We start from the raw sequence: 26,493 nt of genomic DNA, 5'->3' as shown, positions 1-26,493 counted from the left end.
GTTCATTTTTGGCATTCGCTTTTAAAGAGCAGAGCTAGATAGGGCACTTCCTCCTTCCCACTGAGACCACACAGACAAGCACAGTGTGAAGACTGCAAATCCTCTCACTTGATGAGCAGAACATAGAATAAGGAAGTGGAAACAATAGGGGAAGTAGATCCACCTGATAACACAACAACAGGCTCTTTCACAATGACTGTGTGTTGGCAAGCAAGAGTCAAGTCTTCCACAGAGGACATGCTAGAGGACTATCCTACCAGTGAGCCTAACAGTAAAATGCATGTTTATGCTACAGAAAGCATTACAATGCATATGCTGTTTTGATCTTAAGTGGATGTGGATTGCTGCATAAATCGCATGAAGAGGAATTTAATTTCTCTGTCAACTGCATGCAGAACGAGTGGCTGGGAATGTTGCAATATCCTTCACACCATCATGTAATTCTTTACTACACCACAACAGCAACTTATTGACATACCAACAATTATTGCAACTGCCACGTATCAGGAGTTTGTCATTGTGGATTTATTTGTGGCTGTGTATTACATGAATTACAATGCATTAATGTATTACAAATATCCAAGAATTTTATTATTACGCGGTTTCACAAAGTCAAATGTAAGACTTTTTAAGACCTTTTTAAGACCATTATGAATGAAATTTCAGGCTTATACAGCACTTTTTTATACATATATTTTATTATAATTCGTTAGCCAGATGTTTTAAATAAATTATAAAAAAACAATCAAACCCTAGTTGTATATATACACACGTTTCAATAAAACATATCTTTAAAAACTATAATAAACTAAATGTATGTCCAGGTCGGTGTCCTCACCATATTTGGACTATAAATACGCAGAGAACTTTTAAACAGATATGATTGTTAGAACGACCACTAAGCCATATTGTAAATGGAGTAATTGGGAGTTTTGCTAAAAGTTCTATAGAGATGGATTGTTGGTGATTGGATGCATGTTGGGTAGCTTTACATGGACATAGAAAAAAAAATATTTAATTAATTTAATTATTTAGAACCTACAAGACAAACTTTCAGTGAATTTAAGACTTTTTGAGGCCTGAAATTTAGTTTTTTAAATTTAAGACATTTTAAGGCTTTTCAAGGGCACTCTGTATTATATCCAGCTTGAATATTCAGGCAAATGTATATTCCAAGTGCTGCTGAATGGGTATTTAGATGTCTTTTCACACTCAGGCACAGAATATAGCTGCATGCACAGCTAATGCAACCATATAATTAAAAAATTAGTGGATCATAATTTTTTCTGGCATCTTCATCACGTCTTTACATAATTTTTGTCTTTAAAATATTTCTATCAGGCACAGACAGGCCAGCCTAAAATATTACTTAAAGATACAAAAAAAAAAACACGCAAGTCACACTTTATAATGTCTGAATGTTGCATAAATATCAATGCAAGCAGCATCTGAAAACATGATTAAATGACTTTTTTTGTGAAAGGTTTTTTGTGTGTGTGTGCGCATGCATGTGTGATTAACATATAAAATCAAGTTCAACCAGAAACTGAATATCCATAAGTGAAGTTTAACAAATTCAGAACTTGCTTAACTCCGTAAAGCCTCACATGTAAAATAATAGCCAGACAAACTATTTAACTGAATCTGAATATGTCAGATGAGGATTGGGGGAATATTTGTAAAACTCAATGGAAATGTACCAGCTCAGCCATGTGGAGAGAATACTGTTGGGAAAATTTTCTAAGGTTTTCATCACACCATCACAGAAAATACACAGAGGAAAGGACACTAGTGGATGGAGAATGTGTGGGGGAAAAGTAGCTAATCACCATCATGTTTTTTGGGATTGTCAGAAATTAACCCCGTATACTGGAAAGAGATTAAAATACATTTAGACGGCATTTTTGAAGTAGAGATTGCTCTCACTTGTCAATCTTTATATTTAGCTAATATAAATTTAGATGGATGGATTAAGAAAGACAAGAAACTGTTATTTTTTCTTCTGGTAGCTAGTTAAAAAGTAATTACAAAAAAAATCTTAAAATGAAAGTCACCTACAGTTGAAGAATGGATTGATACAGTGATCGTTTTCATTAACAACACAGACTGAATACTTTTTCCTAAGTTGGAGTAAATGGATTGAGTATATTTCACCAATATGCCTGGATTTATGTGTAATATTATGTGTCTAAATGTATATCTTTTCGTCTTTAAAGGCATTCTGCTAAAGGATCTGTAGCTACCCGTGTTTTACTGTTTAAAGTTGTTGTAGTTAAAGGGAAGAAAATACAAAGCATATGCAAGATCTGTAAGCCTCTTTCTGTATGAGAGATTATGCAAGTTATACATTTATTTTCTTATAAAAACTCAAAATAATAAATAAATAAATAAATAAATAAATAAATAAAAGAGTTAAATGAACCGTTTTTAGTTGATAAAATATAAGAAACATATTTTATTATATTTATTACACTGTACCCTTTTCATATCATATCTTAAGGTTGATGTAGTACGTTTTAGTTATAATATGGAGTTCACACTTATCCAGGTCCAACTTGAGCAGAAATAATTCAATTTTAATTGAATTATTTTATGTCAGCACATACCACAATTTAAAAGGTTTTTCAGAATGCTACTAAAAGGCCTCGTACTTGCTAAAACGTTTCAACTGAAGGCATGTAGTGAATCATATACAAATGCTTTCCAGTTATGTTGATCATGTTAATAAGCATTAGAATGCTGTGCATCAAATATGACACAATGTTCTTAATAGGGTTACCCACAAACTCTCTTTATTTTGCACCATGCATAGCTTGTTTTATAACCTGAAATAATAGTTGTGATACTTAGCATTTTTGTGCTGTATCTTTATAAACTAAATGAAATTAGTTTATAGAAAATCTTTTAGAATAGAATTCAAAGGCGCATATTTTAAAACTGCCTGCTCTACCAAACGGTTGACCATATTTTGACTGTTTTAAATAATGACTGGTTAGGTCATTTAAAGAATGACTGTTTTAAATAATGCTTTACACACACAGCATTGTTGGCTTAAAAAAAATAAATCAAACAAACAATCCTGTTGCACTACTACACTTGATTTTGGTTTTATTGTAAAAAAAAAAGCAAGAAAAGATGTTAAATGAGAATCTGAAATATTTATGGCATACTTCAAAAAATAAAGATGATTTAGTATTCAGAAATATTTTATGTTGAATATTTTTTAAATAAATTGGTCTTAAACTTTATATTTTCAGATTTTTCATAGTTTATGTATTAATTCCAGTACTTTACCAGTACAAATCATTATATCTCCCATTTGGTAGATGTTATTGATTGATCGTTGAGTGTGTTAACTAGCGCCATTAGGAGTTAAGAAATGCAGTCAACATTTTTTTTCTTGGTGGGGCAGTTAAAGAGTAAAAAAATGACTTATGCATTCAAAAGCATGTGCAACCCTCAGAAACACTTTCTAAATCAACAGTACAATCTGCTTTGCTGCAAAAAAACATGATGATTTACAATTCACACGATGAAAGGAATAAAATCACTTACGAGGCATGATTCCTTGGCTGACCAGCTCCTCTCGTGTTCTTCTCTGTTGTAGTTTGAGTTGAAGAACTGCATGGAGACAGAGAAAAGTGCATTGAGATACAGAGAAGGACAGTCAGACTTCAACACAGATGGGACAAGAGCTTGAAAGGTCCCTCTATCTGTTTCATACGAACTAAAGGCTGAATGCAGTGGGGAGGGGCTATTACAATTGAGGTTGTTTGGGTGCTTTACATACTTCCTGTTTCAGCACTCAAACACTTTGCCGAATTTAAAAAAAAGCAACCCAAAGGCAACAAGTGTTCTTTAAATCAGGAACTTGACTGCTGGCACAACACATTGGGCTAGTTGCTAAATGATTATGAAGAGGGTGGGGTGTAGTGTTTGAGATTTGTCATTATTGCTTTGCTTTATGAAACGAAGCCGTTACTGAGGCATTATGTCAAATGTCTCATTGGAAGGGATGTGGCTGTATTGATGGCGTTCCGGCACCTGTCAGTCCTGTCACAATGACATCATCAGCCACATGGCATTGCTTTTGTGTGCACTCGTCAGCTGTTCTGACCTTCACAGCCACAACGTCTGGGGATCAACAAACCAGAGCCACGTCTGAGACTCCATTGCCAAGAGCTACCATACATTCAATTTCCATTACGAACCTATAAAATACTGTACATGGAACCTTCTGAGTTTTATGGTGGAAAAAGATTCTTATTAAACTATACAAGAGAGTTCTGTTTGCTAACATTAGCTAAGATTAAAACTTTAAATAACTACAACACTTCTACAGCTATTAGTAATTTACACAATGTTAATTTAAACTTCATTTATGGATTTCTTAAATTAAAAGTTGCATTTATTGACATTAGTTAATAGACTTTAAAGTTTGAACACGTAAAAAACAACAAAAATATTTTTTCTAACAACATTTCAACAGCCAACAATCTAGATAATTTTACTTTCAACTTTATTAATGTAACTTTATTGATAACATAAGTAATTGATATGTAATCATGGAAAACAAACAATGAACAAATTTTTTCTAACGAACATTAATAAAGTTTATTATATGTGGCAAAAAAGTACTGCTCAAACTTAACTAACAAATGAGACCTTTACTGCAAAGTGAAAGTATTATAACGAATGCTTTACTAACAGGTTTTTGGGGGAACATAAAATGTTTCTTAACTGTGTCACTTTAAAATCCCAGAACTTTGAAACAATTGTAAGCTGACCTATGGCTGACATTTGCGATCAGGTCTGAGGATGTGAGTACTGTGCTTTGAAATTAGGGCCCCTTTTTTTGCAAGTTCCCTCAAAAATCCCAGAACACCCACTTTGGTTCTCACTTGCAAATCCATCTTAAAAGTTTCAGTATTTATTCTAAAGTCGTCCTATTCCCACTTCATTATAACAGCTGTTTTTGACCACCCACTCCTTGGCACGGCAGGGCACTATTTTTGCACCCACTGAAGAAGAAACACAAGCCCTGTCACACCTCTCAGAGAACCTGGCCTGATACTGTAAATCAATCAGACACTTCTAAATGCCAACACTCTCTCCATCTTCCCTTCGCCAGCCTGGAAAATTCCGTGGGAGACCTGGAAAAGGTGGCGCCAACATCCAGGTCTTGAAAAAAAAAAAAAAAAAAAACTCTAAATCATGCAGACAACTGGGTTAATCCATGAGCCTGTGTGTCTGTGCTCTTAATTAAACATGGCTGTCCTTAAAGCCCCTACGCCTGGCACACTTTACAGGTCGACCAGTGCTCGCTCTTGGCTCGGTTTGAGCAGCTGCGGTGATCTCACCAAGATACCAGAATAATCAGGTTTAATGTGCTAACACTCGGGATAAGCACTTATAAAGCTAAATTCAGTTTATTAGGTTGGGTGCACACCTGGAGGGTACTTTATTTACACCTTATATAAGCACAAAGCAATAAAGCCCACCTTCTTTGAGGCTGTGATAGGCATGTCTGTCACAGTCCAGACTCACAGCCATCTTATCTTCAGCGTTTTGGATGAGCTGATCCTCAAATGAGGAAGCATCGATGTGAAGGCAGTGGTTTGTGTCCAGCATGTTTGGATCCAGTGTGTTGAAAATCTTTGGAAAGGTCTCAAAGTCAAAACTTATATTCCACTGGTGGTCCAAAAGAGAGGAAAACAGATTGCATGGTGCAAGATTTCCTGAACAGGTGTGTCAGTTCACAACTGCAGTGTTTACGGTGTTTCGAATCACAGAAATGAAGAACGTACAGCTTCCACTTGGTTTCTTCCTCATTCAAAAAAAGCAATCCAATATTTTTGTTGTTAAAGGTAACTGTAGTGACTCCAGTTTTCGTTATGCAGAAGCAGAAAATGAAGAAACGCGACAAATTCACAAAGGAGAGGACGGCGGAGCACAGAGCCTGCTCTGCACTCAGCAGAAGACATTGAGAGAACAGAGCGTCTGTCGTCCTCAGACACAGAGGAGGATCTGCTGAGTGCCAATGACTGCTCGCTTTAGCTCAGCTGTTACCTCTCATTTACTCCACACAAGCTGGCAGACCCCCATTCACCCACTCAGCTCTTTTACATCGCTTTAAAAACCAATGCAATGATCCTTTACAGTTATTGTAGTTGTGAATATTTCATTCAGCTTGTTTTTGGATTTAAGTTGTATTTTCAGCATCATTAATCCAGTCTTCAGCGTTACATGATCCTTCAGAAAATGGTTTAATAATACACTGTTCGTGCGCTCAAGCAACACTTAATTATCGATGTCAAGAACTGTTGTGCTGAACAATGATTTCTGTGGAAACCTGCATGTGCAAGATTCTTTAATGAATAGAAGAACAGAACTTTCTTAAACACTGTCTTTGAATAAGTTTATAGTATAGACTGCAACTCTATGTGCAAAGAAATCAATTTGTCATCATTTAAAGTATCTATGCTGAATGAAAATGTTAACAAAAAAACAAAAACAAAAAAGTTGCATTTATACAGGACATTAAATTTAATTACAACAAATTCTATATTATATGTATGAGCAAAAAAAGACGATTAATTTAATTGACTTTTTAGATGGTATCTAAATACACAACAATCAAAAATGAATGAAAAATAAATTGTCATTTAATTTCTTACAAATTTTAAAGTGCACATGTATATGCTTCACTGTTTCCAATTGTTGCATTCATTTTACAAACATTAAGATTTTCGTTGATGATCCTCAGTCAAAAACTAACAATAAAACATGAATGTAAATAAAATAACACGTCAACACTCTCACCCATGCACATGACATGTTAACAGCCGATACATAGCTAACATTTCACAAGGTAAGTAATGAAACTCTCCGAAATGGTGTCACTACTGGGCTCCTGGGAGTCCCGATGACACGAGCAGAGAGAGTGGAAGGAAGGAGGTCACAGGAAGAATGTAGGTCTCTTTTGACCTTTTCTTTCTTTCTGGCAGATAAAAGTACAGGAGTTTGCCTGTCAGGACTCAACAGGCTCACATTTTGGCCTGTTGGCGAACCCCTCATACCCCCACCCGGGTCCTCTCTCAGTTTTAAATAGTAAGGCCAGCTGGCCAAAAGACTCTATATTGGGCTCAGTATCACCTGTGCAAGCACTGGATTGAGTTACCCTCCGCCATCCCTGAACTACAGATCTTACAAACATGACTCACACACATTTTCTAGCAAACACACACACACAAAACGAAAAAAAAAAAAAAAACACTGCAGGATGACAATTGTTTTGAAACCTGCATAACTTTCTTCTGTAAACAAAACATTCTGAAGAATTTTGAAGTGGGATTTTTTCTTTACAATGAATGCCAGTGCATCTATACACACCACCAGGGTTGGATGTAATGCGTTCCACAGTAACTGTATTACTGTATTCTAATTAAATTTATGGGGAACACAGTAATGTAAGGAATTACATTTTAAATGTAAGTAATTTGACTAGTTACTAAGGAAAATCACATTTAAATCTTTTAAATCACGTTTTCTGCTGAAAACGTCAATTAATAAGCATGCGCTTTAAAATTGCTTGATTTCATTGAGTATAAAAACAAAAATATTGCTGTGAAATGCAGTCTATGTCCAGTCTCTAAAGCAGCAACTTGCCAGCAACTTGTTTAAGTACTTGAATAGAAAGTATTCTATGACAATACTCGTCACCAAGGAGGACAGCGAAAATAGAATTTTTGTGGAGGATCGAGAGTGAAAGTATCTTCTGAATGTGAAGAGAAGCGTAGCTGCTTATGGGGTGACTCGCATATCATGTATTTTGTGCGCACACGCATATTGGGAGCACATATTGGTAGGCTCGCATTTCCCAGCCGCAACAAGTTGTAAACCGTGAGTCTCGTGACAAGAACGGACCGATCAGCTTCAAACTTTGTATGGAATAAACACATTTCGGTAGACTAATTACCTCAGACAATTGCAGAACACCCAAACACTGCAATGCTTTTCCATACTATGGATGTCAATGGTTACAGGTATCCATTTTTTTTCCCACGATTTCTTTTGTATTCAACAATAAAAAATAAAAAATTGAGAATTGGAAAAAAAAAAAAAAAAAAAAAAAAAAAGATCCAGCTGTGGCGGCAGACAGTTGGGCCTTTTACACAGATCTACCAACTACCTGTGGCGTCATTTCAATAACAAATGTGAGTGCAGTATTAGAAGTCGAAAGCGCATTCATGTAATGCGAGCATGCGCTGATTTCCTCTGTTCGTGCACAAAACTTCTTGCGCGCCCTCAAATTTACGCTGCTCAAGTGCAGATTATCTTGTGCGCTCTCAAATAAACGCTGCTGAAGTGATTTAGTGCGTTTATGTAACAAGTATGTCTCCAACATTCATTAGATTTGCTAGGAATACTTATGAATTTCTCCAATATACCTACCGATCGGCATTAATGCGTCCTGAAGTAAAGCGAAACGGAAACAGTGTTCATCTTAACTGAAAGCTTCGATTTGTTTGCTAGCGTCATGCATCACGCACCTGTCAGTCAGTCAGTCACCATGTCACCTTAAAGGGTAAACAAATGACGCACAGCACTACTATGATAACAGAAAAGGTCGAGCTCTTAAAATTCACTTACTTTTTAACACGTTTTGGTAAGATTATATTCCGCTGTTAAAAAAACAACAAAGACTGAATGTTTTGAATGAGAAGTTATGTAGCATTGGCGGGGTGAATTTTGGTGTGGTGCCTCGCCATGGAAGAATGAATGTAGAGGAAACCATGAATTAGTAATCTGATCACTTTTTACATGAAGTAACTAGTAATGTAATCAGATTACAATTTTCCAGTAGTGGTCAGCAATTTGTAATTATTACTTTTTTTAAAGTAACTTGCCCAACACTGCACACCACCCACCTGAAATGTTTCTATACATATTTTTGCTCTTTAATTTACTCACGTGAATATTTAAATTCACATTTGGTGTGAACCCAGCAAATGTGAACACAAAGATTTAAGCTATAAACTTATAATACAACTAAAACTTTAGAAAAAATATACAAAATTGCAAGATGTAGAAATTCAAAGGTTTTCTTGCAATTCTGAGACTTGCGTAACTCTTATATAATCATATTTCTCGCAACTCTGAGCTATAAATTAGTGGCAAAAATGCAATTGACAGAATGAAACAAAAATTATGTTTCACTCAAACTCATTCATTCATTTTCCTTCAGCTTAGTCCCTTATTTATCAGGAGTCACCACAGCGGAATGAACAATCAACTATTCTGGCATATGTTTTAAGCAGCGGATGCCCTTCCAGGAGCAAGCCACTACTGGGAAAGTTTCACTCCATCTTCTAAATCTAAACTAACTAAAGTCCAGAAAAACAGAACATTTTGAAGCAGTCTAAATACAAGAATTCATTTTATTGAATGATTCACAAAGTAATCTGCAATGACAACGTGAGAAATATTTACTTTTGAGTCAACCATCCATTTCCTGCCTGCATGTGTTAATCAGATGGCTGGAAATTAAACATGCAAATAGGTACTCTAATGACAAACAAACATATAACCTTTCCTACATTACAGTGAAATGAAGAACTACTATACACAGCCTCCCCAGAGACAAAAAACATTACCGCGGTCTGCTTTTAGCCCACGAGCTCATTGCTGTCATCATCACTCGGTGTGAATTCTCAGTGCGGTCATTGACCACAAGAGCCCAGCACTGCGAAGTGTCGACTGACCACAGAGGAAGTATAGTTCAGTCTACGCTAAGCCCCGTAAGTCGACACAAAGTACAAAACACCACCTTTATCAAACAAACCAACATAGATAATAAAGTCAAAGTTCAGCAGATCGAAAACACCCGAATGTGTAATGCCACAGTTTTTTATTACAAGCAATGTAAACAATCTGTTACGACTATCAGAATCGTTACAGGTTGACCATTATTGGTTAGGATTAACTTAGGGTGCAGCACCAAAATGTACATCTGCCACATCCTTTTTTATATTGACCAGCAGAACATGAAAATCACACATAATAGACGGGTATATGAAACAGTGGTGTTCGCCAATGGGCATATAACTTTTTTAATTCATTCTAACAATCCCTGAGAATGTGATATAGTTAAGTGGAATTATTGTTGTTGAGTGCTGTAATTCTATTAATATGTCATTTGATGCATAGCACTGTGGTCTTTTCACATAAACAGCTAATGACAACAGTGTTTTCCAACACAGGCTCATTGGAAATATGTGCCTCAGCCTATTATTGGTAAAACCGCAGAAATGAACTTCAACATACATTTGACTGCAGTTCCTAGGTAAAACGAATGCAATGGCGCAGTAGGACAACAACAGCTTTTGTTCCTTTTCACACATTATCAATCAATAAATGACTCTTTCTGTGGAGTACTTTGCACAACAGCAATGAAATACCACAAAACAACCTAACAGTGTCTACATTTTGTAATCGAATATGTTTGCCTCACCATTCTATCGCCATATGGGCAGCTTTTCTGGCGTGGTTTGCTCCATAGCGACGTAATGCAGAGCGCAGGGTTCAAATCCAGTGAAGCACTGTTAGACAGACTTAAAATCCATGTAAAATTATGATAAAACTGTGTGTTCACAGTGTATTTTTCTCTTACATTTGCTTTTGAAAACACCATTGGTTGGGTTTAGGGAAGAGTTTAGTTCAGTGGTTCTCTTGCTGTGTAGAACAAGTTCTGTCTTCTCATGGACGTGTCCAACAGGGAAATGTAGCTAAAACGTACAACACATTTCCGATTGGAAAAAATGTAGATAGCGCCCTCTAGGGATGCAACGAATAACCTATTTCACTATTAACTGTGCTTTAATTCATCATGGTTAATTAATCGTAAAGGCTTCTCAACACCACATTTATGCATGGAACAAAACTGCAGCAACTAAAAGTTATGCCAACTGTGCGCTAGTTTAAATTTCCAAGCTTGTACACAGAAGCTAATATGCACGCTCACTGGATTACCTATGGCTGAGGCTATTAACTTAGGGCTGTTTACATATCATGTCTTTTGCGTGCGCAAGTTCGTTATTTCAAATGGATACGCACGGATTGCCCGCATATTGGGAGTGTTGAGCATTCAGTGCTCATACGGATCAACGCACTTGCGCTTTCCAGGCGCCCCTATTTGAAAGAATGCCGCGAGTGCACCGTGAGTCACATGAAAAGAACTGACCAATCAGCTTCATCCTTTGTATGGAATATACTAATTTCTTTTAAAAAAAAACTTTCAGACAGAGGTTCAGCAGCCTTTGACTAAATTTGTTCTGTTTTAAAGGGAAATACTTAGCTAATATGTAGATTAGATTTACAGTAGACAAATACTATTTATTTTTATTTATTCATTGTTCTATCGTTTCAGTATTAAATTATTACTTATGTTTAAATGGCAAAAACCTTTTTTTTCACTTAAAGTCTAAAGACAGGATATATACAGAACTTCTTAAGTTGAATTTAATACCTTTTACTACCTTTTTTAATACCTTTGAGAAAAAATTGAAACTGTAGTGGTGTAAATATCTTTCCAAATGGAATAACATATTGCAGATAACGTATATTTAAGTGAAGCAGAGGGATTAATGAAGATGTCACAATGAGCCTTGGTCGATAGTTTTTAATCAATGTCAAATATATCATCAATGTCAATAGCCACTCTTCTAAGAACAGTTCGGTATGGTTACAGTTGTTTCTCCACTGAGCCTGAAATGGAACGATCACAAACCGTTCTCGGCCCGGTTAGACAAATCGTGCTTAACTGTGCCGATCAATTCTGTGTGTCAGGGCTCGAAATTACATTTTTTACTTGGTTGCACCGGTGCTCCCAACTTCAAATATTTAGGAGCACCAGAAAAAATTTAGGAGCACCAGAAACAACGTAGGAGCACCACTGCAAATAGTTTATTAAGGGATTTATTGTATTTGAAAACAACATCGATCAGGAGGACCAACAAACACCAGAAACAACTAACTAAAGCTGATATGACTTATTGATATTTGTGCAATAATTACAAAATGAAAGTCTAATAATTATAAAATACTAATGATGACCATGATGACAATAATACTAACAATTAATTACATTTCTCATTATTATGCTGCCTTGAATGTGCTTGAATGTGAGTTATGAGCTATTAAAAAGTCCTACTGTTACTTTATGAAAAATACATTTATGGTTTGCATCAAACAAAAATGAAGCATTGCAGTAAGAAATATCCATTTTGCACTATTGTTTTTATATGCATGTCAATTTAATGAATAATATTTCTGCTACAAAACAAACGTAAGATTATAATAAATCATTCAATTCAAGGCTTAAAGCTGCAAAGCAGTCATTATCAGTAACTAAATAGAAAAATAATATACATCTCAAGAAAGAATGGACAAAAGAAAGTAAGAAAAGTCTCACTTCTGTCATTTTTTGAAAGTTTTGGTTTCGGTTTGTGTCATTTTAAATAGTCTCGTTATGCGCTGAAAAGCAAGCGAGTCAGCCAGCCCAATATGTGAGAAAGGGCAGGGCAGGGCCCTTCTGTTATGACCGTTCTGTTATGAGCCGCAGTTTCACTTTAAATGTAAAGCTTCTTTGGCGATGATGTGTACAGTGTTAGAGTTTACATTTAGCGTACATTTGCGCTGAACACGCAGTGAATGCAACGCATCGAGATTCGGGCACCTTCTCCGAAAACACTTGATTGATCTCGGCTGTTGGATCAACATCCACCACATGATCGCGGTCACCGGCGCTATTATTTGTAACTTTAGGTGGGGTTTGCAAACCTGTGTACTTTTCACTCTTCAGCCATTTGCATTTGCCACGTTTACAAAAGCTCCCTGTTTTCTAACAGCGGAAAGCCTCGAGTGATTGACAGCTGATATGAACCAATATAGCCCCAATATAATCGTCTTCTTGCAGACGTGGCAATAAGCCTTGCGGCTGTTGCCAACTGCAGGCCTAAGCCAGTCTTTAAATCTTGAGTCCTCCAGCCAGAGGTCCGAAAACTTGCATTTCTCCATGTTTTAATTTAATGAATATACGAAAGCGAGCTCGCTTGGCAGCAAGCCAGCCAAGTACCCAGTTTGTTTTAGCACGCGTGCGAACACCACCTCATATGATATCACTCAGGTCCTACTCTCAACATAAAATAAATCCACGCAAATTTTAGAATAAAGGCCAGCACTCAACACAAATTGAAAATTTATCTAAAAAAATGGCCTCAAAAATTAATACCTCGTCAGACGACATTTATTACTTTTTAATACCTTTTAATGCCCTTAACTTTGGCTAATTTCATTTACTACCTTTTACAACCCCGCGGACACCCTGAAAGAGAAATGGACTTTTGTTTGTTTTTAATATTATTTTGTGCTGTATTATTTGGTTACTGAACAGCAATAAATAACACCAAAATATGAGAAGTTTTCATGTGATTTTCTAAACTAGTAGTGTTTTGAAAAGAATAAATGCATACTAATCGTGATAACCGTGAAACCTCTGACTATAATTGTACAACCAAAATCTATAATCGTTGCATCCCTACTAGTGAACTTGTCATCTGAAATGTGCAACAAAATGTACCTAGAGCAGTGTATTCTTTCGCAAAAATGTAGGCTGAGGACTATGAGCCAAAACATGCTCACCATAAAACATCAAGCCTAAAAAGAGCATTAAAAAAAAAGCCTCTAGTTTGTTTTTTGGTTTGATGCAGCATATTAAACTGGTCAACCAATGAGATTGGTACTTTCGATCATGTGCCTGGATGAGCTGAAGTTACAGTAAACACAACTTGGTAAGCAACAATAAGCAATGTAACAACAGCTTTAATTTACTCTGCCTGTTTTTGAACATACAATTTGAAGTCAATGGCCATTAAAAGGACTTTAAGGTCCTATTTACAACATTTATTTTAAATAAATATAAAAAAAAACTCTCAAGACCTCTAATTACTTTAAACAAAAATTTACAGTACACATTTCCAGTTCAAAAATGGAGAGGTTGACTTTCTGTTGAATACCCAGTGTTTTTCTTTTCTTTTACCAATTTCTGGTCTTTTCACCATTAGATGCTTGGACTAAAATCAGAACATGCTTTTCTTGTGGCTATTTTACCTCCTAAAAAACAACATCACTTTATTTTCAGCACTAGCCTGAAAAATAGGTCCTAGTGGACTTGTGTTCATTTCTACAATGACGTAAAGGGATCCCACTGCAATAAAGTCATCAAAATGATAAGCGCATGAGAGCCAGACACACAAAACTGGATTATACAACAAATCTCCTCCGATTAATCTAAATTGGAGCCCACTATCAAGATTTCATAAAAGTGAAATCTAAAGAAATGGGAAACTACACTCTGAAAATCAGGCCAGCAGCTTGACTCAAGAAACATAAGCTGCTAAGAGCAGAAAGGACGTTAGATTGAGCTCAGCAAATGAGGTTATGGGAGGAGAGACAGAAAGAGGAGTGAAAAAGAGAGGTTCACATCCAAGTTCTTCTCGTTACATAACATCCTTCTGAACTCATTTCATCCAATCCTATCTACCGCCTGCCCTACATTCTGACATCTCTGAAAATATGACTCCTGGTTTTTTATTGTATTTTGACATTATCACATGTTGGGCCACCCTGTCGTTAAACCTCAAACAAATGCTTTTTGTTTCCTTCTAAGCAACAAGATTTTTCTAAACACTTGGGTTGGGCTCCCAACATGTAATGCAAAACCTATTGGTTCAAAATAAACTGGACACCCTGGGTATGAAAAAAATTATAATAATTGTGCTGCAAAAAAATTGTGTATAAATGAACACAGTGCTGTGCATTAATCATGATACTGTTAATAAAAAAAAATTACCAGCCTAACAGTGAGGAAATACTTATTTTAATATAAATATTTGACATTAATTATATGATTGATAAAATATACTGTATTACATTATATTATTAATATAATTAGTACTATATATTACATTATTATATATAAATTGTGCATTTAAGAAGTGTGTTTCACAGAGGTGAGTGGGATTGACAAACCACTTGTAGAAACACTCTTCTCACTACATGCACAGGACATGCACAGACTTAAACTCCTTACTCTGGCACTTCTCTAAGCGCGAACAGTTCCATTGAATAAATAGCACTTGTTGTGTGTACTGCCTCTTCTTGTTGAATCGCTGAATGCCTCTTTACTGTAAGTCGCTTAGCGTCTGCTAAATGACTAAATGTAAATATATATTATATTGATAATATAATAAATGTTAAATATACTGTTGTAATATACTGTAAATAATATAATTACATTATTAAAATTTGAAATATCAATGACAAAATTAAAGTTAAATCAATAAACATTTCATTAAAAAACAGCATGGTATTGTTGGAGCTTTCTCTTGACTGCCTGTTTGCTGATTTGTAGTGACATTACCTTTGACATCTACCTGGAAAGAAACAATGGCTGCGCATTCTTTTAAACTTGAAAAATCACTGTGTATTTAAACCTGACCTGTCGCGACACGTTTGCCTGTTAAGGGATAGTCGCCAAGTTGTCACACTGGTCATTATCTTCTGCAACCTTTCTAAATGTGCCACACAAGTGACAAACAGGAATACATAAATACTTACTTCACATAAAATGTCCCTGTAGTTTTTATTTTCACAGGGAATTAGTGAGAATAATGAAAATAAAGTGACTAAATTCTGAAGGTGTTATCTGAGAGATATATGACCAGAAAACAATGTTCTTTATATAATCATGTGCAATCAATTTACAACCGATATGTGAATGAGCCATTGGATGTTATAAATTCAGCCATAAAGAACTGCTCAAAGGCTGACGAAACAGTGAACAGACGACAGTGTAGTTGATAAGAGTGTGTTTGATTGTGTGCCCGTTTATGTTCAGAAGCTTAAACAATGATACACACATTTGTTTTATTTCAATTTTATGTCTGTTAAACAAAACAGCGATTATTACTACTATTTAAATCTATTATTATTTCTATTCAAATAAAATAATAAATGTACAATGTATTTCTGTTATAGCAAAATAAAACTTTAAAATGAACTGGAAAAAAACACAATCACAATTCTTTTAAGCTTGTTTTCTCTCTTTCAGGGTTATGAACATGCTGACTAAGTTGACAATGTGTTGTGAAATGGGATTTTGATCAGTTTGAGCCACTAATTTTATGGTCTAAGGGGCCGATCACGCCAAACACACTTTTACATTCCATAAGCATTATTTAGTCACTAGGCAATGACTGAATCAGCTGCGTATTGTGCGAGTGTTGCTGCTGATATTGTTATAGTGTTAATATCTAATCATATTGTGATATTCAAGATTTGTGAAATCATATACAGCACCGGATAACTCAAAACAGCGAACACAATCTGTCCTCCATCTTCAAAAGTCTCCGTAGTCGTCTTGACAACACTATAGTCGCCTCAACGGAAATCCCGCCTCTGCTTTCATTTGATTGGATAATGAAAAAGATCTGACTGACATAATGCACTCTCTGAGTTTACTTTTTTCAACTGCGAGCACAAAGCATGCAATGGCAAAAATGCGAGGCGCAGTGAGGGGTTAAAACACGTGGCGCACAGGTTGCATAAGTAACGCGCAAAACGCTCGTGGCCGTTAGTAAATCATTTAAAAAAGAAGCCTCTCAATGCAAAAAGCGTGTTCCGTGTGATCGGCCTCAAAGGCAGCATAGAAATAACAAGATGAATTTTGTTATGAACGCTGCTTCACTAGCTTCTAACAATATTGATTTACAATTTTACATTTGCCAAAATGTTTTATTCAACTCAAAGTAATTTCATGCGTGTCGATGGCTTTCATTTTTATCAGTTCATGTTATTTTTCATTATATTATTATAGTTCATTATATTATTTTTACACTGGAATTTACATTTATTTGAACTTCGGAAAAGTTTAAGACCAAACTAAATTTTTCTCGTCATATTTACATTCGAAGCTTATATTGCAATTTTAGAATTAAACTTTGAATGTCTTTCATAGCCATGGGCCGGTATAAGATTCTGACAGTATGATAACTATAAGTATATAAATATCACAGTATCACGATATCACGGTATTGTGATTACCACTCTAAAATATATTCTTTTTAAATGTCTGGGTAAAAACCAAAACCTTTTTCCACTTTGTACACAATATATTTTAATTTGGAAAACATTTAAAATATTTTGGAGCAGTAAACATGTCAGGCTAAAGAATTCAAATGAATTATTGACTTCTACTGTCTTCATTTGTTTCAAAAACACAGATTTTTTTTTTTAATTAAAAAAAAAAAAAAAAAAGTAAATAAAAAAAATCGTACTTGTACCTAACAGTATAGCAAAAAAAATTGACGGTTTTAAAACCTTGACTTTTCCAAACCGCGGTATACCTTGAACACGGTTATCGTCCCATGCCTAGTCTGTCATCATATTTTATAAAGTCGTTACATAGATTTTTTTTCTCAATTATTTACCGCAATAACATTTCTGTTTTGAAAAACATCTGAGCTAAAGCTGTCTTTATTGCTAACAGAAAGTTTTTTTTTTGTCAGAAGAAATGCATGTAGTCAGTTTGAACATTGCTGCATTGAAAGTACCCTGAACTTTTTTTTGTTTAATTATATGGGTTTTATTTTTCCAAAGTTATTTTATTACAAAATAAAAATGTTTTTAAAAAAGTCAAAACGATTATTAATCTATATATGATATGCAGTGGTGTGAAATCTGTGACATACAGTCTGTCTGCTTGCTTAGCTGTATGCAGACACGATTCACTGAAATAAGCAAACAGCACTGTGGACGTCTAGCTGACAAAGCACTTTTCATAGCTCAGGGACATGAGGCCATTATTGGTTCTGGCATAGTGCACTTAAAACAAATCAAATAAATCAAAGCTCTAAACTGATGTAATCTTATAAAGGCCACTTTATTACCAGAGGTTCTGTCTGTGCCTGTATGCATACTTCTTTCATAACAACTAAGCTGGATAATTCTAGGAAGCTTCCCTGTTCCTGGAATACCCATTCATCCTTGCTGTCATTTGATCATCATCACCACAATGCGACTGGTGCGTTTGCTTATGTTGTGATTCGCTTGACCTGTTAGTATGCAACACAGAAGATGCCTAGATAAACCTGGAGACTGCTTCAGGATTAAAACCAGCTGTAGGTTGTGTCGAGTTAATGCAAAGCTCTTCCCCCCTTCCATCCTGTTATGTTCGGGGCCTGTGTAAGCATGCTGGAGTTCAATTTGGCAAGCGTCCATAAAATGTTACATAACATAGAAAACCACCGAGCAACCCAGAGACAGTCAGCGCAAAAAAACCCACTGCAGGGTAAATGTGCTCAGGAAAGCAAAAATGACGTGCAAAAAAAGCATTTTACTGTCTGAAATATTGCTGATGTTCATTGTGGCAGTGGGACAGAAAAATGACCCAAGGTCTTTAATCAGTCTTACTTAAAAATCAATGATAGCGTGTCCTGGTTGCTGGTACCTAAGCTATTCGAAACAGTCCAAATAGCCGGCGTCTTATCTAATATCTAACGTCTAGGCACCTCGATCTGGAGGAGGAGGATCTGACAGATAATCAGTCACTGACTTCTGCCTGGACTCTGTCAAACCCCTTGTCCAAGAGCTGATTTATAACACAGCATCAAACATGGCATAGTAAGTTTGTAGTAAGTTTCCTTGCCCTGTTGTTGACTCAGACGTTCTGTCCCAAAAGGAGTTTGTTCTTTTCCCTACTGAGGGAGAAAACAGCTGGTTTTAAGAACAGAGAGAGAAGGAGAACTTCTATCCATCACCGAAGCGTCCCGCCCCTTCCAGCTGGAGTAATTCCAGAGTGGGCTTTTCACATATTGGTTTCTACAGTGCATCAGAATTTCACTTATAAGCATGAAAGCAATAAAAGACAAAAGAGTAGAAGCGGGTGGTACGAGTAAGTGTGCTTTGACACTCTGAAGTATTCAGGGGTGTGTCACATATGAATGAAATCTCGGTTTCTTGCATAAAGTATCATCTTTTAAAAGTTTTTGTTATGGACAGGGCATTCAAGTTTGAGCTGGGTCACGCCCCAATACCATTACCCTTCTCCCACCCTTACCGTCCTGTGTACATCCACAAGTGTAGTCAGGTAAAACAAGCAAAAACAAATTTTGGTAAAAAATAAATGTATAGCATCCCTGAGGTTGCATGAATGCCATTACAAAGTCTCTCCTACATGAAATTAGAATCAGAGCTGACATAAATAAATCTGGTTTTGTGTGCCATTATGGCTGAATTAAAACAAGGCACAGAGCAGTCTTAACTTTGCTGTGTAAAGACATCTTAAAAGCACTTATTTACCACATTTGCAGTGTGAATTTTGAGTTACTGATCAATACTTATTGTAAAATCTTAAATAAAAACCTTAGACAATAAGCATCATTTTAAGTTTACTATTTCATTGAAACAATTCTTCATAAGGAAATGCACAAATTTTATACACATTTTTTATTATTAATTAAATAAATAAACTAAAAAGTAAACATAAAAAAGTTATAAAATGACAAATGCACACAAAAAACTTGGACTAAACAGCAATAAATAAATAGATAAAATGAATAGTTCACCCAAAAATGACAATTCTTTCATCATTTAACACCCTGCACCAGTGTTTTGTTTAACTTTCGGTTGATCACAAAAGTAGATATTGTGAAGAATGTTGAAAACCAATATCCATAGATATCCATAGTATGAAAAATGTATACAGTTGAAGTCAGAATTATTAGCCCCCCCTTTGAATTTTTTTTCTTTTTCAAATATTTCTCAAATGATGTTTAACAGAGCAAAGCAATTTTCTCAGTATGTCTGATAATATTTTTTCTTCTGGAGAAAGTCTTATTTGTTTTATTTCGGCTAGAATAAAAGCAGCTTAATTTTTTTAAATCCGTTTTAAGGTCAATATTATTAGCCCCTTTAAGCAAATTTTTTTCCGACTGTCTACAGAAGAAATCATGGTTATACAATAACTTGCCTAATTACCCTAACATGCCTAGTTAACCTAATTAACCTAGTTAAGCCTTTAAATGTCACTTTAAGCTGTATAGAAGAGTCTTGAAAAATATATAGTGAAATATTATTACTGTCATAATGGCAAAGATAAAATAAATCAGTTATTAGAGATGAGTTATTAAAACTATTATAATTAGAAATGTGTTGAAAAAAAATCTCTGTATAAAAGAAATTGGGGAAAAAAATAAACAGGGGGGCTAACAATTCTGACTTCAACTGTACATATTATGGAAGTCGATGATTCTTCTCTTTTGATCAACAAAACAAGCAAAAACCTCAAACTTTCAAGAGTAAATTTAAATTTTGGGGTGAACTATCCATTAAATAGAAAAATAAAATAATGGGCTAAAATTAGCTAAAATAAATCAATGGAAAAAAGTTATTCAAACAAATGACTTCAAATTAAAACAATTCTAGATTGTAAACTGCAAAAAAGCAATAAAAATAAAAAGTTTAGAGCTTAAATTAAACTTACAATAATCACTACAATCAATATTCAAAGGAATAAACAATCAGCCACATTCCACAACAGCCCTGTTATCTTCCATCCACACAAAAATGTCCAACATCTTCAATAGCAAAAGGAAAATCTCTGAGAGTGGACTGCTCTGCCTCAAGAGTAAGTAAATGTTGTGGTTTAGCGAGACTTCAGTTCAAACAGCAATAAATCCTGTGCAGGACAGCACAAACAGCAGGCTCAGTAGTTCAAACTCAACCACAGTTACCACACCTCACCTCAACATGACTTCATTCACATCAGCAAACATCTAACGCTCCAAAAAATTTAATAAATAAACAAAAAAGCAAGTACTCTACCTGAATGTATGGCCATATCCTTCCACAAGCGAAGGATATGGATATGGAAATCACGTCCACAATTTATTAATCCATTTCCAGAGCAGCCAACAGAACGAGCACTGGATGAAGCTGAAAAGACTGAACTCCAGGCTGTTCTGCTCAGAGATAACTCCTTCAGCTGATCCAAGAACAGCAGGGTGTGTCTGTGGCCCTCACCTTCCTCCACTCAGCGCCGGCGTGTGTGTGCACGCCTTACAGTCGAGGGTGTGTTGGTACAACTGTTTGTGTCTATTTGTGAGCCGCTTTCTTCCTTATTACCGGTTAAGTGCAGCTTTCAGACTCCGCTTTCAGCTGTGTTGAGCAACTCCTTCTTTTTCCCGCTCCTCGAAGATATTTTTTTCATTCCAGAAGAGCGGGGGGGAAGGAACTTTGTGTCCTGATTTGAGGTCATTCGTTTACTACAGACGTAAACGTGTGCCGACTACAAGCCAGAAACTAGAGCCAAAACACATTCCAGATCACCTTTAGCCCTCTCTGTCATCTTCCCCACCGCCTGCATTCCGAGAGCCAGGATTTCTGCTCCGTACACAAAGTTATGCAATCAAGTGTTCGGGACAGGTCCCTGCTCTTCCTTCCAAAACATACGTACTTGAAACTTGAAAAAATTGCTATGGCTTGCTAGGCTTGCCAATAGAATATATCAAACTACAGACAATATTGAGGGATGTAAACAAAAACAATGGTCCCAATGTATTTCCTGTTTTACATTTTTAATTTCAATAGCTTCCTAGAGTCCAAAAAGAGCCACATATTGATAAATTATGTTATGATAGCCGTTTTAACAATAAGCTATGATTAAATTGTCTCTTGTTACAGTTATGCAATAGTTCGACAACAAGCAAGAAATGTTCATGGGCCAATGACATGACCATATTGAAATGGTCTTTAGGACCAATTCAAGTATTTTTAGTTATCAGATAGCAACCTTGCATCTGAATTCAATATAACCAAAAGCAAAAGACTGCGCCGCATTTAACATCAGTAAATTAAAAAAAGCAAAGACCTCAAGGAGATTAGAAAGTCATCTGTACCACTCATGCATGAAGGAATGTTGTTTGTAAGTGTTAAAATGGAACCCTGTAGGCCAGGAAAGTCAAGTTTTAGTCATCTATCATCTAGTATTATTATTATTGTAGTATTTCTATTCTAATGATTTTTTTTAAATTTCAGTTTTAGTTTACTTTTATTTAATGGCAAACCTTTTCCTGTAACTATGAGAAATAAAACAAGTTTAGGTTCATACATTTAAATGACAAAATTCAAAGTTTTCCATGTATAAAATATACATAAACTGTAAACAATGCTGGGTTGCATCCAATTCCTTCCTTTTGTCTCAACACAAATTGATTAAGCTAACTTAAGTGTTTTAACAAATTTAATTGGATTGAAGATAAAACAATGAAGTTGTCCCCCTTGTGCTTGTTCAAACTACGCATTTAAAATGAGCTCAAACAACCCAATTCTTGAGATTTTTTAGAACAACTTATTAGTTTTATGTTCAATCCACTTTAATTTGATCAATTAACTTATCTAAACTATTTGTGTTTGGGAAATATGAATGAATAAAGTGGAACTAATTTTTATAGTGTAAAACTAACAACATAAATAAATAAATACTGTATTAAATACAAATTTCTTTGTTATTTATGTTTGTAAACACATTATACTAATAGATCATTCTTTTTAAATGTTATATTCTTTTCTTTTTAATATACAGGTAACAGTAACTCATCTTTGGCAAAAAAACAAAAAATAAAGGTATTTAAATCCAAACATATTCTGTGACTAAGCATTTCAGTGCATCCCTATTCGCTATATACTAGCAAAATGATCAATGCATGCAAAAGCCAGTGTCAATTTCCAAAAGCGTAAAGGTGCTCACTTCTGTTTTGTGCAGGAAAAGGGAGAAGTCCTGCATTGACATGTCTGCTACCACCATCAAACCATCAATGAAGTGCAGCTCGGGGGGCTGAAGACTGAAAGAAGGGAGTGGTGACTGCAGGCCATGAGTTTCTGCAGTGCTCTTACATGACATGCTTTAACTCTTTATTGGCATTCCTGCAGTTCTGGAGTCACACACACAAAAACAACAACAACATCCCACCACTCCGGTCACCTACTCACCAGCAAACTTACATAATAACAACATCTTACAGATTATTCAGAATGACCATGTAACATGTCTGGAGTGGGAAGGGAAAAAAATATTGCAGCGTGTCTGACCTTCTTGCTACTGGCTCTTGTTTATTCTTCACTTCTCTAAATCGTCCAGCTTCCCAAAGTCAAACTGAGTGTCTGTTGTATGTCAAAGGACTGAATGGACAGACTTTGAAGGGTCTTTCTGCGTGACACATGGATTTAACAGCCCATTTTATTTTCATTAATGTACACTTCATTGGAGCACTTCGCCTACAAGAGTTGAACATTCGTCCTGCTATTTAAAGAAATCGGTGCATTACATAACTCAATGAGAGCTGCACAATGCATAGACCCGCAGAATTTCCACATCGAGGCTAACATGTCAAGAATAACATGTTTTTGTTTAAAAATGCATATTTTTCTCTCTATTTTGACCTTCTGTCCACAGTGAGACAGCATTTTTAGGCAATGAAATCACATCTTATCCAAAGTGGAAAAATCTGGACTGTGAAAATGGAGACCTTTGAAAACAATAATGCAGGTTTTGTTGTGAACAATTCAGCTACAATTGTGGAAGACATTACACAGCAGTTTGTAAAAGAATTATGTTAGTTACATGGTCCAAATTATTTATATATAGTACTCAGAGCTGTTGTTCTGGTACATCTTCCAGCCTATTTTCTACAGTAGTCTAATTTCAATAGTCAATTTAATTTCAATTTCAAATATCAAATGTAATTTCAATTTCAATTTCAGACCTGTCCATCTTTGTCTGTTTTCACTAAATGAGTGTGATGTTACAATAGAAGCAGCTCAAACTCACTAGCGAAGGTTCAACTTTAATCATAAAGTATACACAAAACAAAAGTATCCATCCAGAGCTCCTCCACAGCAATTAAGGCTTCGCTCGTCTACCATGGCTCTCTGCCCCACCTCCACTGGTCACCGCTACAAAGCAGACCAATCACAGATTTTGCATTCTGTGTTGACCAGACTTGCAGTTACATTTTTTAAAAAAAGGTGCACGTATGGCTGCACAATTGAAATGAAATGGAGATTGCAAATCTCATGCACATGTTGTCAGGGAAACCGCTCTGTAATCAGTATAGAGGGTTCTCATGTGGAAACTGCAAATACAATTCAAATGATGCCTAATAAACACAAAACTATGGAATCATCTCACAGAATGGTTTATTTCAAACAATCGACTGAAATTATAAAATTGGCAACAGCTTCACCTCACTGTCAGTCTATTTACAGTAGAAACCGTGGTGCTTTTCCTCAACATGTTGCTGCAACCTTTAAAAAAGCCGGAAAGCTAATAATTTACTTAAAACATGCATAGTAGAGGGACAAAAGCTTTTTTCAGTGTGAATGAACAACTGTTGGAAAATGATTAGAATTGATAGTGTGGATTTAGAGCGGTTTTAGAAGAAAAAAAAAATGTTTAGTTTAGATGTAGCCTTAGAGTACATAACAAAAAACATTTTAACTAACAAGTCAGCCCTTAAAGTGACATAGTAAATTGAGAGAAATAAAATTAAGAGCCTGTCGTTACAAAAAAAGTTGTATGTTTTTGACACCCACCATTTGAATGTAAATGATCTGACAAATGGCTAAAAAAAACACTGTTTCTTCTTTCTCTTGACATGCACCATCTCAACTGTTCCTCAGTGGACACAGAGCAGCTGAAATAATTAGGCAACTGCGCAACACATTCTCTGTCTCCTGTTGTAAAGCTGTTGAGACTTGCTTGTTTCTGCACATACAGAACTGTAACATTGGGCGTAATATAATTACTTCATTACTGTATCCTAAATATAATTAGAAAAGCATTTCAAAGTAACATCCTCATAAACACGTTCTGCTGCTCAACATCCTGTTTCTGTGCAACAACTCTGCAGCGCTAAATTCCACCAATATTCTAATTAAATTAGCTAGTGGCAAAAGAAATAGTCTAGAACAGATTAGAGTACAACATAAGTTGAGGTGGAATTTAAATATTTAGTAAAATTATCATCAAATGTATAAAACTAAATGATATAAAACATCTTAATGATCATTTTAATGGTCCTAAATTTGGATATGCACCTCATTGCATATGGAACACAGCACTGTTGTACATTTTGCAGGATTAAGGTTTTAGAAAAATAAACTGAATAGGAGCATTTTATTTTTTAATAAGCTTTCATTTAATTAACATTTTTAATAATTGAGGACCTTTATCTTCATTAAACATGTTTTTTTTTTACTATTGTACTTTTATTGTTAGCTCATTCTGCAAATTTAGGCTACATTTTATACAGCTGAAGGCAAAACTATTAACTTAACAAAATAGCAACATTTATTATGTACTGCAATCAGGACAAAGACAAAATAAATTTGTTGTGAAATTAGTTCTTTTATTTATTAATTAACTTATTTTTCATATTTATTTGACAGGGACAAGGCCCAATAATAATCTGCAGTTGAGTGAATTGAGCGATGATAAAATAGTCACCCTAAGAATTTAAAACAATAAGTCAATTCAAAATAAATACAAGCTTCAAATCATTAGACCATTATTAAAAACATGATGTTTAAAATGTATTTACAAATCTCTCTCCATTAAACAGCACTTGGGTAATATTGAAACAAGAATTGAAAGTTAAAATTTCACATAAGGGCTAATCATTGCCTTCAACTGTGTATTCAAGGCAAATGTTTACAAAAACAGACCATTATATTGCCCATCAATGCAAATGCAATTATTTATAAAGCTAAAAGAATGAATTCAGTCCAAAAAGATTCATACTTCTCATCAAACTACACAGGCAAACACAAACCAACTTTTAGCAAACAGGCCAAAATCCCATCTAAACAAATTCTGATTTAATTAATTAAGAATAAATGCAACAAAAATCAAACATACATACAAACAAATATACACTGTTTTTCCTAAAAGCTTCAAATGGTCCTAAAGATGTCAGCACAAGCACAGTCAACCAGAGCTGCCTTAAAGCCTTGCGTTCTAAAAAGAGAAACTGCATGCAGTTACAATAATAGACACAGAACGCCAAGCAAAAGCTTAAGCTTGACATGCTTGCGCTAATGCTTCCACAAATAATAATAATTATTATATTAATATATTGTGAAATGAGAGGTACATTTGGTTTTCTGTGGGATTTGTCTCATGATTCTTTTCTCTTTATATTCCCATTCTGCATTCTGTAGTATCGCTATGAAAAGACTCGTTTCAAGTTTTTGGGGTTATTTATAGCCTGTCAAGGTGATTTTCTTAATTCTATGTTTCCTTTTAAAAGGTGCAGTACGTAGGATTGACATCTACTGGTCGAACTACTTATTGCATTACAAATGAAAAATATTGGA

At 35.2% G+C, this 26,493-nt stretch overlaps 1 protein-coding gene across 5 annotated transcripts in view; it reads right to left on the bottom strand.

Moving 5' to 3' along the window:
- The window catches only part of mrtfab (myocardin related transcription factor Ab), a 53,483-nt gene that overhangs the window by 17,466 nt on the left and 9,524 nt on the right, over positions 1-26,493 (bottom strand). For 2 of the 5 annotated variants that reach the window (XM_056468988.1, XM_056468989.1), the window contains exon 4: positions 3,556-3,621. In XM_056468988.1, coding sequence (XP_056324963.1) covers positions 3,556-3,621 — 66 coding nt within the window. Of the gene's footprint in view, positions 1-3,555; positions 3,622-5,501; positions 5,966-20,943; positions 21,243-26,493 lie in introns of those variants that run through there. The other 3 variants (XM_056468991.1, XM_056468987.1, XM_056468990.1) reach the window with 3 other exon arrangements.

The sequence above is a fragment of the Danio aesculapii genome, chromosome 12 (assembly GCF_903798145.1).
Source record: "Danio aesculapii chromosome 12, fDanAes4.1, whole genome shotgun sequence".
In the NCBI taxonomy this organism is placed as follows: domain Eukaryota; kingdom Metazoa; phylum Chordata; class Actinopteri; order Cypriniformes; family Danionidae; genus Danio; species Danio aesculapii.
This window is presented reverse-complemented; position numbering and strand designations above follow the sequence as displayed.